Source organism: Thamnophis sirtalis, unplaced genomic scaffold (assembly GCF_051295495.1).
Source record: "Thamnophis sirtalis isolate CommonGarterSnake01/CBP01778 unplaced genomic scaffold, rThaSir2_p1.2 scaffold_2, whole genome shotgun sequence".
In the NCBI taxonomy this organism is placed as follows: Eukaryota; Metazoa; Chordata; class Lepidosauria; order Squamata; family Natricidae; genus Thamnophis; species Thamnophis sirtalis.
Genome location: NW_028261382.1, coordinates 58,199,619 through 58,215,723, shown reverse-complemented (window position 1 = coordinate 58,215,723; position 16,105 = coordinate 58,199,619). Strand labels below are relative to the sequence as shown.

Genomic DNA, 16,105 nt, shown 5'->3' with positions numbered 1-16,105 from the left:
GGGTCTTTAAGCTAAATGTGTGTTTATCGGCCAAATGCCTGCCCTGTTACCTAGGGCAGTGTTTTCTGTACGGCTAGTCCTCGACTTACAACCACAACCGAAGTCAAGATTTCTGTTGCTAAGAGGGACATTTCTTCAGTGAATTTTGCCCTCATTTTACGACCTTTCTCGCTGCAGTTGTTAAGGGAATCACTGCAGTTGTTATTAAGGCCTTTCCTGCTTTACAATACAAGAAAATGCTAACACGAAAATTAACAAAATTAGATAAAACCGAGAACCAAGTACACAAACGATATTCAGGGAGTCCTCAACTTACGACCACACTACGTTGCTCAGGGAGAAATTTGGGAAGGGAGTTCTTCTGCCCCATTTGACTACTTTTCTCATCACCTTTGTTAAGTGAACCACTGTGGTTGTTAGGTGAGTCACCCGGTTGTTAAGCGAATCCGGCTTCCCCCATTGACTTTGCTTGTCAGCAAAGGAGGATCACGTGACCTCCCCACCCCACCCACCCACGGGACACTGCGACTGTCGTAAATGTGAGTCAGTTGTCAACCGTCTGAATGTAAATCACATGACCATGGGGATGCTACAACCGTCGTAAGTGTGAAAAATGGCCACAAGTAGGGGTGGGATTCAGCCGTTTCGAGCGGGCCAGTAGCTCCGACAATCAGCAAAACACGCAATCACCGTTGTTAAACCTCAATGCTGTTGTAACTTGGAACGGTCACTAAATGAACTGTTGTAAACCGAGGACTCCCTGTATAGAGGTTTTATTACCCCATGAGTCATATCATGAAGGCAAACTGGGCAGGTCTCGCATAACGACTCGGCTGGGTAAAGAACCGAAGTGCAAGCAAAGCATAGCTTAGAATGCACCAAGGAGCCCACTCCAGCCTTCCCCCAGCTGCATGGACCAGACTCCTCCTCCCAGAAAGCCCATCAGGCTGTGGAGGATGGGAGCTGTGGTCAAGCAAGCGCCAGATGGGGAAAGCAGCTGGAGGGATCAGACTATTCCTTCCACGAAAGCCCATCAGGCCGTGGAGGATGGGAGTTGAGGTCCAGCAAGCGCCAGATGGGGAAAGCAGCTGGAGGGATCAGACTATTCCTTCCACAAAAGCCCATCAGGCCGTGGAGGATGGGAGTTGAGGTCCAGCAAGCGCCAGATGGGGAAAGCAGCTGGACGGATCAGACTATTCCTTCCACGAAAGCCCATCAGGCTGTGGAGGATGGGAGCAGTGGTCAAGCAAGCGCCAGATGGGGAAAGCAGCTGGACGGATCAGACTATTCCTTCCACGAAAGCCCATCAGGCTGTGGAGGATGGGAGCTGCGGTCCAGCAAGCGCCAGATGGGGAAAGCAGCTGGACGGATCAGACTATTCCTTCCACGAAAGCCCATCAGGCTGTGGAGGATGGGAGCAGTGGTCAAGCAAGCGCCAGATGGGGAAAGCAGCTGTAGGGATCAGACTATTCCTTCCACGAAAGCCCATCAGGCTGTGGAGGATGGGAATTGAAGTCCAGCAAGCGCCAGATGGGGAAAGCAGCCGAGGGAAAGGAGTTCGGGCCAGGCAACTTTCTCCCGAGTAAATCACTTGCAGCACCTCCACCAGCTCCCCTTCGCCATCCGCCGTGCGCCCAGGGCGCAAAAAGTGGCGCAGGGGCGGAGCGCGCCTCCTCCTCCTCCTCCTCCTCCTCCCCGTCCCTGGGCTGCGCGCCGGCTCGGGCTCGCCTGCTTCCCATCCTCCGCGAGCCCGCCGTCATCTGACTCCTCCCGGGTAGGGACGGGCTCGGCGAGAGGAAGCGGCCCCGGATGGAAGCGGCGGCCACGGGCGACGGTTGCCGGCCGCGGCTGCCCCCGGGGGGAGAGGCGGCGGTGGAAGGTGAGTGGTGGGCGCGCCGGTTTCCCCCACCCCACCCCGCCCTGCACCCTGCGCCTTGCGCCTCCGGGGAAAGCGAGCCAGGCTGGGCGAGAAGGGCGACCCGGGCGTTTCCCAAGGCAGAAACAAACTCCCCGATGCGCCTGCCGCCTCCCATCACCTGCTTGAATCGGACATGGGGGTCTCGGACACCGGGAAGGGGAGGGAACCAACAGGGCTCTCCTTCTGCATTGGACCTTGAAGGAGGCCCTGGGATCTTCCCCGCTTAGGGTCCCCAAGATCCCGCCTTCCCCCCTCTGTGCGTCTCCCTGTGGGTGTGCAACTGCCTGGACAAACCTGGACAAAAGATTTGCAGGGGTTCCTTTGTCCTTGCCCTGCTTCTGGAGCTGACTGGCCCAGAAGACCCCTGGCTGAATTTGTGCCGCAGGTGGGACTCGAACTCAGGGTCTCCCAGTTGGGGAGCCTGGTGCTTTTAAGCCACTCAGCAGTTCTTAACCTTTTCCTCCCCTTCCCCTTTCCTCTCCCTTTCTTTCCCACCCTCCCTTTTCTTTTCCTCCCTTCCCTTCCTCTTCCCCTCCCCCTCCCTTCCCCTTTCCCCTCTCCTTTTCTCTTTCTTTTCCCTTCCCTTCCTTTTTCCTTCCCTTCCCCATCCTCCTTCCCTTCCCTCTCCTCCACTTCCTTCCCCTCCTTTCCCCTTTCCTTTCCTTTCCCTTTCCCCCTCCCCTCCCTTCCCCATCCTCCTTCTCTCCCCTCCCCTCTTCCCCATCCTCCTTTCTTTTCCTTTCTTTCCCTTCCCCTTTCCTTTCCCATCCCATCCCTTGCCTCTCCTCCCTTTCCTTTCCTTTCTTCCTCCTCCCCTTTCCCTTCCTTTTTCCTTTCCCTTTCCCCCTCCCCTCCCCATCCTCTTTTCTTTTCCTTTCTTTCCCTTCCCCTTCTTTCCTTTCCCATCCCATCCCTTGCCTCTCCTCCCTTTCCTTCCCCTCCTTTCCCCTTTCCTTTCCCTTCCTTTCCTTTCCCTTCCCTTTCCCCTCCCCTCCCTTTCCCATCCTCCTCCTCTCCCCTCCCCTCCACTCTTCCCCATCCTCCTTTCTTTCCCTTCCCCTTCTTTCCTTTCCACTTTCCTTTCCCATCCCATCCCTTGCCTCTCCTCCCTTTCCTTCCCTCCCTTCCCCTCCTTTCCCCTTTCCTTTCCCTTCCTTTTTCCCTTCCTTTCCTTTTCCTTCCCTTTCCCCTCCCCTCCCTTTCCCATCCTCCTCCTCTCCCCTCCCCTCCACTCTTCCCCATCCTCCTTTCTTTCCCTTCCCCTTCTTTCCTTTCCACTTTCCTTTCCCATCCCATCCCTTGCCCCTCCTCCCTTTCCTTTCCTTTCTTTCCTCCCCCCCCCCCTTTCCCTTTGCTTCCCCCTTTCCCTTTCCTGACTCCTACTGAGTGCCTGGACGAATCCCCCTGTAATTTTCTTGGCAAGGATTTTCAGAAGTGGGTTTTGCCATTGCCTCTTTCCTAGGGCTGAGAGACAGGGAACAGGCCTAAGGACACCCAGCTGGCTTCATGCCTAAGACAGGACTGGAACTCAGGGCCCCAAAGTTCCTAACTCCATGCCTTAGCTACCACAATGGGTTTGTCTTCTCCTGGCATGGGGGAAAAAAGTGACATGACCCTTTCTCACACTTACGACCATTGCAGCATCCCCATGGTCATGAGATTTACCTTCCGACGCTTGACCCCCGACTCACATTTATGACGGTTGTGTCCTGGAGTAATGTGATCCCTTTTTTAATGACCTCCTAACAAGCAAAATTCAAGGGGAAGCCAGATTCGCTTAACAACCGGGTTACTAATTTAAGAATGGCAGGGATTCGCTTAACAACCCTGGCAAGGAAAGTTGTAAAGTGGGACAAAGCTCAGTTAGTAAATGTCTCCCTTTAGCAACATAAGTTTGTGCCTCCGTGGTGGTCGTACGTGGGTTTCCGAGGTATCCCTGTATTTTCTGGTTTTCGTGGTATGGACTGCATCTATGTGGGAGGGGTCTGCTCTGTAATGCAACGGCTACCCTCTCCCCAGGAGAGCCCCTCCTCGTGGCCGAGCTCAAGCCGGGACGACCCCAACAGCATGACTGGAAATCCAGCTGTGAGACCTGGAGTGTGGCCTTCTCCGCCGACGGGACTTGGTTTGCCTGGTCACAGGGCCACTGTGTGGTCAGGCTGCTCCCGTGGCCTTTGCATGGGACTGAGCAGTGAGTATCCACAACAGGGTGATGCTGCAGCCCCTTCCCAAGAAAGTTTTGGGACTGCCAGGTCCTCTGGACTCCTGATAGTCAGAATCAGAGAGAATGGCAGAGTTGGAAGGGACTTAGAGGTCTACTAGTCCAACCTCTTGCTCAGGCAGGAATGGAGTAGAGTAGAGTAGAGTAGAGTAGAGTAGAATAGAATAGGGAAGAATAGAGTAGAATAGAATAGAAATGGAATAGAATAATGGGATAGGGATAGAATAGTTGGAAGGGACCTTGGAGGTCTACTAGTCCAACCCCTTGCTCAGTTTCAGTTTCATTTTCATTTTCCCTTTATTTGTATGCCGCCCTTTTCCCTGGGGGGACTCAGGGTGGCTCACAATTCAAAGGGGGGGGGAGGACAAAGAATTTACAACATGAAAACACTACCTCATTTAAGAACACAACAGTCATACAATTCGAGTGGGGTTAGAGTCTTTAACCCCAGGCCAGCCGGGACAGCCAGATTTTAAGAGCGACACGGAAGGTCTGGAGGGTGGTGAGGGTCCGAATCTCCACGGGGAGTTCATTCCAGAGGGTCGGAGCAGCCACCGAGAAGGCTCTCCTCCGGGTAGTTGCCAGTCTACACTGGCTGGCTGATGGAATTCGGAGGAGGCCTATTCTATGCGATCTTATCGGTCTAGTGGAGGTAATTGGCAGTAGGCGGTATCTCAAGTACCCAGATCCAATACCATGAAGGGCTTTGTAGGTGACAAGTAGCACCTTGAAGCGCACCCGGAGATCAACAGGCAGCCAGTGCAGCTCGTGGAGGATAGGTGTTACGTGGGTGAAACGAGGTGCACCCACGATCGCTCGCGTGGCCGCATTCTGGACTAGCTGAAGTCGCCGAATACTCTTCAAGGGCAGCCCCATGTAGAGCACATTGCAGTACTCCAGCCTAGAGGTCACAAGGGCACGAGTGACTGTTGTGAGGGCCTCCCGGTTCAGGTAGGGACGCAACTGGTGCACCAGGCGAACCTGGGCAAATGCCCCCCTGGTCACAGCTGACAAATGATGTTCAAAGGTCAGCTGTGGGTCCAGGAGGACTCCCAAGTTGCGAACCCTATCTGAGGGGTGTAATGTTTGACCTCCCAGCCTGAGAGATGGAACACTTGGCCAATTCGTGGGAGGGAAGCACAACAGCCACTCGGTCTTATCTGGGTTGAGCACAAGCTTGTTAACCCCCATCCAGTCTCTAACGGCCTCAAGACCCTGGCTCATCACGTCCATCGCTTCATTGAGTTGGCACGGGGCGGACAGATACAACTGTGTATCGTCCGCATACTGGTGCTCAGGCAGGAATAGAATAGAATATAGAGAATAGAATAGAATAGAATATAGAGAATAGAATAGAATAGGAAATAATAGAATAGGAATATAAATATAAATGGAAATGGAATAGAATAGAATAATGGGATAGGGATAGAATAGTTGGAAGGGACCTTTGAGGTCTACTAGTCCAACCACTTGCTCAGGCAGGAATGGAATAGACTACAGAGAATAGAGTACAGTAGAATAGAATAGAATAGAATAGAATAGGGAATAATAGAATAGAATAGGAATATAAATATAAATGGAAATGGAATTGTCCTTTTTTCCAGATTGTTTTGAATAGAATAGGAATATAAATGGAAATGGAAATGGAATAGAATAGACTAATGGGATAGGGATAGAATAGTTGGAAGGGACCTTGGAGGTCTACTAGTCCAACCTCTTGCTCAGGCAGGAATGGAATAGATTACAGAGAATAGAGTACAGTAGAATAGAATAGAGAATAATAGAATAGAATAGGAATATAAATATAAATGGAAATGGAATAGAATAGAATAATGGGATAGGGATAGAATAGCTGGAAGGGACTTTGGAGGTCTTCTAGTCCATCCCCTTGCTCAGGCAGGAATGGAATGGAACAGAGAGAATACAGAAGGGAATGGAATAGAATAGAATAATGGCATAGGGATAGGGAGATAGGATAGAATAGCTGGATGGGACCTTGGAGGTCTTCTAGTCCATCCTCTTGCTCAGGCAGGAGAACCTATACCACTTCAGACAAATGGTTGTCCAATCTCTTTTTTCAAAAACTTCCAGTGTTGGAGCACCCACAGCTTCTGAAGGCAAGTTGTTCCACTATTTTTCTAAGGAAATTTTTCCTTAGTTCTAGGTTGTTTCTTTCCTTGATTAGATTCTTCTTCTCCTGCCTTCAAGGTGCTTTGGAAAATAAGTTGACCCCCTTCCTCTTTGTGGCAGCCCCTCAGATATTGGAACCTTTCTATCATGTCCCACCCAGTCCTCCTTTTCTCTAGAATGGCCAAACCCAAACCCTGCAATCATTCTTCATACGTTGCTTCCCTCCTTGGTTAGTTTCCACCCGTTGTTTCTTGTTCTACCCTCAGGTGCTTTTGGGAATAGCTTGACCCCTTCTTTGGGGCAGCCCCTGAGACATTGGAAGGCTGCTCTCCTGTCATTCTTCAGACTTGAAAGGAGACCAAGGGAAGATGCAGCAGGCGTAAAATCCTCAAATTAAGTTTGCACGTTAGAAAACTAGAAGGGAAAAAGCCTGGCTTTTAGGAAGAGTTTGTTTGCTTTGTCTATTTGTCTACATCTCGCCTTTATCTATCTATCTAAATAAAAACTGGCTGCGTTTGTGTGCGTTCCAGCATAACTCTGGAAAGCCTTGAGCAATTTCAACCAAACTTGGTACACAGATGACTTACTGTCTGGAAACAAATACTGTGGGGGGTTAAGTTTGGAAGTTTATTGACATTTGTATGCCACCCACTCCCTAGGGACTCTGGGCGGCTTACACACAAACAAGGGAATATATAAAAATTAAAATAGAAATACAATTATTTAAAATTCCACAACATACATACACTTAAAATGATGCTAATCAACAGCCCCAGGCCTGCCGGAACAGCCAGGTCTTAGTGGCTTTACGGAAGGCTGAAAGAGTAGTGAGGGTCCAGATCTCAACGGGGAGATCATTCCATAGGGCCGGGGCAGCAACAGAGAAGGCCCTCCCCCAGGGGGTCGCCAGCCGACATTGACCGGCCGATGGTACCCGGAGGAGGCCCAATCTGTTTGATCTTATCGGTCTTTGGGAGGTAAATGGCAGGAGGCGGTAAGATAACCCTAACAACCCTCGGAGTGTGTGTGTGTGGGTGTCCATGTGTTCCAGCGTAATTCCAGAACTCCTGGTCCACTGAAATGAAAAGGACTGAATTATATCTATATTTGAAGGGACACAGTGGCCCCCTTTTTGCTGGCAGAAGCACCATGCCACCCTTTGCTGTTTCTAGGGTGGCCCCACGGGCCAGATCTAAGCACCCTGTGGGCTGGATGTGGCCCACGGGCCTTGAGCTTGACATCCCTGGCATAGAGGCTCCTGTTTGCAGGCGAAAGATTGAGAGAAAATACTTTCCCCAAGTTTTGCACCGGTTCTCCTCCTCAAGACACCTGAAGTTTCCAGTTTCTTAATAATTAGGAATCTGGGATGTTGCTCGAAAGGGAAAGAAGGAAGCAACTTCAAGGATCTTTTCTAACTCGAAGATCTCTTTTGACCTTCTTCCTTCTGCTCCAACCGCAGCCACGTCAAAGCTTTGGAGCCCAAGAACCAGTGTGCAAAAACCAAGGCCAAGGGTTACGGTGGGACCAAGGAGAAGAGCTTGGAATGTGGACAGATTGTCTGGGGTCTGGCATTTAGTTCGTGGCTGCCGCCCCAATCACATAAGTATCTCCCCTGGAAGGAAACCTCTCCTTGCTTGATCCTGGCCACAGGATTACATGACGGGCAGATTAAAGTCTGGGAAGTAGAAACAGGTAAGTTGCCTTCATTTCCTGAAACAGAGGGCAATTTTGTTAAGGTAATGATAGCTGATCAGCTGCTGTAAGGCTGTAAACTGATGCAATGAGAATGTGTCAGCAGGGTTACTGCCACTTTAAGAAACTATGTATATAAGGGAGGCCATGTCTCTCTCTCTCTCTCTCTCTCTCTCTCTCTCTCTGAGTACGCTTCCATGTTATAGTTGAAGATTGATTGATTGCCTGGTTTTGCCTAGTATGTGTATGTATATATGCAGAAGTGAGTACACCCCCTCACATTTTGTAAATATTTAAGTGGATCTTTTCATGTGACAACACGGAAGAAATGACACTTGGCTACAATCAGAGGTGGGTTCCTACCAATTCGCACCTATTCGGTAGAACCGGTTCGTCAAATCTACCGTTAGAAGAGGTTCCACCAGTGGACCCGGAAAGCAGGCCACACCTACAGAAGAGGTTCCAATTTTTTTTGAAACCCACCACTGGTCCTTAGATATGATTATTCTACACTATCATGCTCATATTTATAAAACTCAGGGCCTCTGTGAAAGGTAAGGATGACTACTGCGTTTGTGGTGCAATCAGAACATTGCCAGTGTTGAAGTTGTCTTAACGCAAACCAAAGATGCCTTTTAAAAAACAACTTTACATCATATTCTTATGCATGCCAGTGCTGTGTGTGAGGTAACTTAAGGTGGTTCTGACAAGTGTCGTCGGCATCTTCATATCCGGTCACATGGGCGGCAAGCCACTCCCCCCACAGGAGGCCACACCCACAGAGTAGGTTCGAACAATTTTTGAAACCCACCACTGGCTACAATGTAAAGTAGCGAGTATACAGCTTGTATAACAGTGTAAATGTGCTATCCCCTCAAAATAATGCAACATACAGCCATTAATGTCTAAACTGTGGGCAAGATATACCGAAATATTTACAAAAAGTGAGGGGGCTGTACTCACTTCTGTAAGTCACTTCTGTGGTTTATCTACAAGGCGTATATTACTGTATATGCCTTGTAGATAAACCACTGTTTGAAAGACAAAACCTCTGTGTCCTGTATTTTGCTCCTGGTTTGTCTCAAAACAGTGGTTTGTCTCAAAACAGTGGTGCACACTCTGACAAATTTGCTTACAGATACAGGCATGTGTGTGTGAAGCATGGTGATCGCGGTCTGTTAGTGCACACGTTGGACATGCGCTGCACACACATACACAATCCAGCACCCCTGCGACAACCAGCTGCTTGTTGGGGCTTGCGCCGGCACCGCACACTCTGCGCGCATGCACACTTTACCATTTGATTGATTGATTGATTGATTGATTGATTGATTCAGTTTGTATGCCGCCCTATTCCCGAGAGACTCAGGGCGGCTAACAATCAAAAGGGAGGGGGTACAAAATAAAAATAAAAAAATAAGAAGACATACACATTTTAAAAGCAACAACAGTCATACCCTTCAAATGGAATTGGAATTAGTTTATTTGTATGCCGCCCTTCTCCCTGAGGGGACTCAGGGCAGCTCACAATTCAGGGGGGAGGGGATAACAAACAAGTTATAGACATAAGGCAATACATTATTAAAAGAAAGCACAACAGTCATACCATTCGGGCGGGGTTAGGGTCTTTAGCCCCAGGCCTGCTGGGACAGCCAGATTTTAAGGGTGGTGCGGAAAGTCTGAAGGGTGGTGAGGGTACGAATCTCCACGGGGAGTTCGTTCCAGAGGGTCGGAGCAGCCACCGAGAAGGCTCTCCTCCGGGTAGTTGCCAGCCGACATTGGCTGGCTGATGGAATTCGGAGGAGGCCTAATCTATGCGATCTTATCGGTCTAGTGGAGGTTATTGGCAGTAGGCGGTCTCTCAAGTGGGGCTGAAAGATTCAGCAGCCCCAGGCCTGCCGGAACAGCCAGGTCTTAATTGCTTTGCGGAAAGCCGGAAGGGTGGTAAGGGTCCGGATCTCCACAGGAAGATCGTTCCAGAGGGCCGGAGCAGCCACAGAGAAGGCCCTCCCCTGGGGAGTTGCCAGTCAACATTGGCCGGCAGATGGAATTTGGAGGAGGCCTAATCTGTGGGATCTAATAGGTCTATGGGAAGTAATTGGCAGGAGGCGGTCTCTCAAGTACCCAGGTCCGAAACCATGTAGGGCTTTAAAAGTAATGACTAGCACCTTGAAGCGCGTCCGGAGACCAATGGGCAGCCAGTGCAGCTCGTGGAGGATAGGTGTGACGTGGGTGTACCGAGGCGCACCCACAATCGCTCGCGCGGCTGCATTCTGGACAAGCTGAAGTCTCCGAATACTCTTCAAGGGCAGCCCCATGTAGAGCGCGTTACAGTAGTCCAGTCTTGAGGTCACGAGGGTGTGAGTGACTATTTGGAGGGCCTCCCGGTCCAGGTAGGGCCGCAATTGGTGCACCAGGCGGACCTGGGCAAAGGTCCCCCTGGTCACAGTGGACAAATGGTGTTCTAAAGTCAGCTGTGGGTCCAGGAGGACTCCCAAATTGCGAACCCTGTCTGAGGAGCGTATAATTTCACCCCCCAGCCTGAGAGATGGAGTAAGTAGCCAATCTTTGGGAGGGAGCATCAATAGTCACTCGGTCTTTGGACTCGGTCCATTTGCCATAAAAACAGCTATAGAGGGCGGGCGGGCGGGCAGGCCAAACGAGCCACCGTATTGGTATGCTCTCAGCTGCTCCCGGCCACTAGCCGTATGGCCGCACCGGGAGTTACCCACAACAACCCACCTCTGGTGTGAAGCTTCTTTCACACCCTGCCTCAATACGGCCCAGGTATGTTTGTTTTAAGAGATTGGTTGAAACACAAAGACATAATGTTAACAAGAATTTCGGCAATTAAGCTGCCGATAATCCTCGACAAAACGTGTCATTTTCCTTTTGCTCGTTGCCTCTTTCTCGGCAGGAAACTTGCTTTTTCACCTTGTGGGGCACCAAGATGTGGTGAGGGATTTGAGCTTTGCACCTGGCAACCCTTGTTCCATTCTTGTTTCCGCATCCCGGGACAAAACGCTTCGTGTCTGGGACCTCGGTCAAAATGGTAAGAATGATGATACAGATTGACAGAGTCGGAAGGGTCCTTGTAGGTCATCTAGTCCAACCCCCACCCACCCAAGCAGGAGACCCTGCACCCTTTCTGACAGAGGGCAGTCCAGTCTCTTCTTAAGAGCCAAGGTGGCGCAGTGGTTAAATGCAGCACTGCAGGCTACTGCTAGATCAGCAGTTCAGCGGTTCAAATCTCACCGGCTCAGGGTTGACTCAGCCTTCCATCCGAGGTGGGTAAAATGAGGACCCAGATTGTTGGGGGCAATATGCTGACTCTCTGTAAACCGCTTAGAGAGGGCTGAAAGCCCTATGAAGCGGTATATAAGTCTACTGCTAAGTCTACTGCTATTCTTGAAAGCCTCCAGTGGTAAAGCTCCCACAACTTCCGAAGGCAACTTCTGTTCCATGGGTTGATTGTTCCCACTGTTAGAAAATTCCTCCTTATTTCCAGGTTGAATCTCTCCTTTTTCAATGCAATTTTCCTTTGTATTTTACCCTGAAACATCGGAGGCCCTGCTTGTTGGACATCCTTAGCCGAGGGACTTGTAGCATTCAGACTTCCTATCTGGGTCTCTAATCCTCACTTTCCCCCTCCCCTTTTCTATTTTTTTTTTCTAGGGAAGGAATTGAAAGTGCTTTCTGGACATTTGCAGTGGGTTTACGGTTGCTCCATTTCTCCCGACGGTCAGATGCTCTGCTCCGTGGCCGGAGAGAAATCAGTGAGTTAATTCTACACGGGAAGGGCTCATGTTGTTGATAGTGAGAAATGAGGTTGGTATATAGATCTTTGGTGGCAATCTGCCTTTAGATTTGTCGCCAAGTGGTTGAAATGCAGCATTGAAGGCTGCTTCTGCTGACCACCAGCAATTTGGCAGTTCGAATCCCACCAGGCTCAAGGTTGACTCAGCTTTCCGTCCTTCTGAGGTGGGTAAAAGGAGGACCCAAATTATTGGGGGTAAGAGGCTGACTCTGTAAATGGCTTAGAGAGGGCTGTAAAGCACTATGAAGCGATATATGTCTAAGTGTTCTTCCTTCCTTCCTTCCTTCCTTCCTTCCTTCCTTCCTTCCTTCCTGCCTGCCTGCCTGCCTGCCTTCTTTCCTTCCTTCCTTCCTGTTAGAATGCAGTATTGCAGGCTAATTCTGCCCACTGCTAGCTGTTTGATTCTATCTGGCTCAAGGTTGACTCAGTCTTCCATCCTTCCAAGGTTGATAAAATGAGGGCCCAGATGGCTGACTGTAAACAGTTTAGAGCGGGATGTAAAGCACTGTGAAGTGGTATATAAGTGCTATTACTATTGCTCTTCCTTTTCTCCTTCCTTCCTTCCTTCCTTCCTTCCTTCCTTCCTTCCTTCCTTCCTTCTTTCTTCCTCCCTCCCTGCTATTGTTCTTCCTTTGTTGGGGACAATAGGCTGACTCTAAACCACTTAGAGAGGGCTGTAACAAAGCACTGTAAAGCGGTATATAAGTCTAAGTCAGGCCTGTCAAGCGGGTGACCTGCAGGCCAGATGCGTCACTCACAGGCCACGCCCACCCCGCTCTGCAAAGGCAAAAAAAAACCCCATGTTGCGATATGTCACGTGACGCGATCACCTTTCAACACCCCCCCCCCCCCCGGTGGCCTAAAGTGCTATTGCTAGCTATTGCTATTTATTGCTGTCGTTTCTCACCCTGCCAGGCTCTGCTCTGGAGCATGAGCTCCTATCGCCTGCTGCGGAAACTCGAAGGCCACCAAGGCTGCGTGGCGTCTTGTGACTTTTCTCCAGATTCCGCTCTGCTTGCCACTGCCTCCTACGACACCTGCGTGATCCTCTGGGATCCCTGCACAGGGGAGAAACTAAGATCCCTTTGGTAAGGAAGGTGGACGGAGAGATGATGCCCTTGCGAGGTGGGCTAGATGGCAAGCAGGCCCAGATGAATTAATTCTACTTTAGCGTAAGACTTTAGTGTTAGCAGTTCGGCACTATCTAATAAAATGAAATTCACTGGTGAAAAGAGCAAGGTTCTACATTTAGGCAAGAAAAACAAAATGCACCAGTATAGGTGGTACCTTGCTCAATAGCAGTAACTGTGAGAGGGATCTTGGAATCTTAGTGGACAACCATTTAAATAGGAGCCAGCCGTGTGCAGCAGCTGCCAAAAAAGCCAACACAGTTCTAGGCTGCATCAACAGAGGGATAGAATCAAGATCACGTCAAGTGATAATACCACTTTATAAGGCCTTGGTAAGGCCACACCTGGAATACTGCACCCAGTTTTGGTCGCCATGATGTAGAAAAGATGCTGAGTCTCTAGAAAGAGTGCAGAGAAGAGCAACAACAAAGATGATTAGGGGGATTGGAGGCTAAAACATATGAAGAACGGTTGCAGGAACTGGGTATATCTAGTTTAATGAAAAGAAGGACTAGGGGAGACATGATAGCAGTCTTCCAATATCTCAGGGGCTGCTACAAAGAAGAGGGAGTCAAACTATTCTCCAAGGCACCTGAGTGTAGAACAGGAAGCAATGGGTGGAAACTAATCAAGGAGAAAAGCAACTTAGAACTGAGGAGAAATTTCCTGACAGTGAGAACAATTAATCAGTGGAACAGAAGTTGCTTCCAGAAGTTGTGAATGCCCCAACACTGGAAGTCTTTAAGATGATGTTGGATAGCCATTTGTCTGAAACGGTGTAGGGTTTCCTGCCTAGGCAGGGGGTTGGTCCAACTCTGCTATTGTATTGCATTGTAGTTGATAACCCACCTTACCATCCATATTTTCTCACGGACCACCAGTTGGTGACTGCTGGTTTAGATAGCTTTACCAAGGGATTGAACTGGGTGTATTTACAGGTGTTTTTCATCAGCAGCTGATAGTCCTCCCCTCTCCCCCAGGTTGGCTAGTAAGATGATTCCAACCTGTTTTTCCTTCTTCCCAGGCATGTCCCCTTGCAACCTGCAGTGGACCAAGGTGTGAACTTCTACACCAGCTCCTTGAGGTCGGTGTGCTTCTCACCCGAAGGCCTCTTCCTTGCCACAGTGGCAGACGACAGGTGAGAGACTCCAGAGTGGAACGGAAATGCTTACGTTGCTACGGATCCTATCCCAGATATTGTGTCTTAACCTCAGGGGTGTCAAACTCAATTTCATTGAGAGCCACATCAGGGCTGTGGTTGACCTCAGGGGGCCGGGTAGACATGGCTGACTGGGTGGGTGTGGCCATTTGGGTGGACATGGTCATCTTGAAGCTAACTCACTGGGCGTGGCCGACTGGGTGGGCGGGGGCAGCTTGACACCACTCCTCTGATGTTCTCCAGATGATTGGGCCTACAGGTCCCATCAGGTCGCACTGGCTAGGTGAGATGGGAGTCAAGAGTTCCAAAACCTATGGAAGCTTAAGACGGCTGGTTTTATTTAGTTTGGTTCTTGGGCTCAACTTTGGAACGCAAGAAAGCTATTTTTGCTGTGGCCCCACAGTGGAGCTAGCAGCAGATTCGGACAGTGAGGAGACTGGTGAGGAACATGGGCCAGTCCTGGAGTCTGGGGAAGGCTCGGAGGAGGGCTCTGTGTCGGAGGTAGAGAGGGGGCCAGAGCCGCATGACAGTTATCAGCTGCCTTCAGAGTCTGACATCAGTGAGGCAGAGGAACAGCTGGAGCCTGTTCCCAGTGTACACATGCGCAGAGTTGCCAGACGAAGGGAACAACTAAAGAACAGCGGTTGACTTGGGAGTAAGGCCATAGGGGGACAATGAATGGCCCCTCCCAGAGGAAATAAAAGAGGAGCAATAGGGGAGTGGAGTTTGCAGGAGACCATTAATTCGCTTCATTAGTTCATGATTCTCCGCGACTCCTTGCCAAGTTTTGCAGATATTGGAATGGCAGCTCTCCAAGTCAGATAAGGTCTGTGACTATAAATCCTCCCTTGAAAAACTTCCTGAAAGTGAATGAGAATTCAGTGTCAATTAATAAAAGTGTTTTTTGTCTGGACAAGGAGTTTGCTTCATGCTCTCGGGCAGCCTCAGTCAGAACACTTTTATCTCCTTTAGGCTCCTCCGGATCTGGGCATTAGAGCTTGAGAATCCTGTTGCTTTTGCTCCTGTGAAGAACGGTCTCTGCTGCACTTATTTTCCACACGGTGGGATCATCGCAACGGGGTAAGTTCTGGGAGAGAACCGTGTGGACTTTGTTGCAAAGGGGGGTGGGGGGGTGGGAGAGATTTTAAGTGTATGCAGTGTGCCGAGAGGTCTATGAACCATCTACTTACACCACTTCAGACAAACAGTTATCCAACATCTTCTTTAAAACTTCCAGTGTTGGAGCATTCACAACTTCTGGAGGCAAGTTGTTCCACTGATTAATTGTTCAAACTGTCAGGAAATTTCTCCTTAGTTCTAAGTTGCTTCTCTCCTTGATTAGTTTCCACCCATTGCTTCTTGTCCTGCCCTCAGGTGCTTTGGAGAATAGCTTGACTCCTTCTTCTTTGGGGCAACCCCTGAGATATTGGAAGACTGATATCATGTCTCCCCTAGTCCTTCTTTTCATGATACATATCCAGTTCCTGCAACCGTTCTTCATGTTTCAGCCTCCAGTCCCCTAATCCTCTTGGTTGCTCTTCTCTGCACTCTTCCTCGAGTCTCCGCATCTTTTTAATGAATGAACTCAGTTCTGCTCTTCCTGTTGCAGGACCAGAGATGGCCACGCCCAGTTTTGGACAGCACCTCAAGCTCTGTCTTCTCTAAAGCACTTGTGCCGGAAAGTTCTCCGCGGCTGCTTCACCAGCTACCAAGTCCAGGCGCTGAGCATCCCCAAGAAGATGAAGGAATTCCTCACCTACAGGACTTTATGACACCGGCCCAAAGGAGGCGCTGCTGTGACTGATCCGTTTCTCGCTTTGCGTCGTGTTGCACACCAAGACAAGACAAAACTCTTTGGGATGCCAAGCAAGGAAGCAACCTCATTTCCTAGCTGAGAAAATGACGCCAAGGATACTGTTGGCAAATTCTCTTTTTCTGAACTAGCCGCGTGGAAGAAATCTTTTGCCATAATTAAAATTGGCCAGTTACCACCACCACAGGCTTTCTGGGATGTGGGTCAAACACCCACAGCTGCCCC

The 16,105-nt window shown here is 49.8% G+C and overlaps 1 protein-coding gene across 1 annotated transcript; it reads left to right on the top strand.

Annotated features, from left to right (window-relative positions):
• The first annotated feature begins 1,776 nt into the window (after positions 1 to 1,776).
• WSB2 (WD repeat and SOCS box containing 2) lies at positions 1,777 to 16,059 on the top strand. Its single transcript, XM_087705680.1, has 9 exons — positions 1,777 to 1,879; positions 3,938 to 4,109; positions 7,729 to 7,961; positions 10,879 to 11,013; positions 11,637 to 11,737; positions 12,694 to 12,866; positions 13,933 to 14,046; positions 15,040 to 15,147; positions 15,677 to 16,059. Exons 1-9 carry the CDS (start codon positions 1,810 to 1,812, stop codon positions 15,837 to 15,839), a joined length of 1,269 nt encoding a protein of 422 aa, XP_087561806.1. The 5' UTR covers positions 1,777 to 1,809; the 3' UTR covers positions 15,840 to 16,059.
• The last annotated feature ends 46 nt before the right edge of the window (positions 16,060 to 16,105 follow it).

Bases quoted from the DNA above. Each gene is read 5' to 3' on its own strand.
- WSB2 (XM_087705680.1), top strand. From the start codon at position 1,810: ATGGAAGCGGCGGCCACGGGCGACGGTTGCCGGCCGCGGCTGCCCCCG. The intron at 11,738-12,693 runs GTGAGTTAATTC...TCACCCTGCCAG, and splicing joins CCGTGGCCGGAGAGAAATCA to GCTCTGCTCTGGAGCATGAG. The intron at 14,047-15,039 runs GTGAGAGACTCC...TATCTCCTTTAG, and splicing joins GCCACAGTGGCAGACGACAG to GCTCCTCCGGATCTGGGCAT.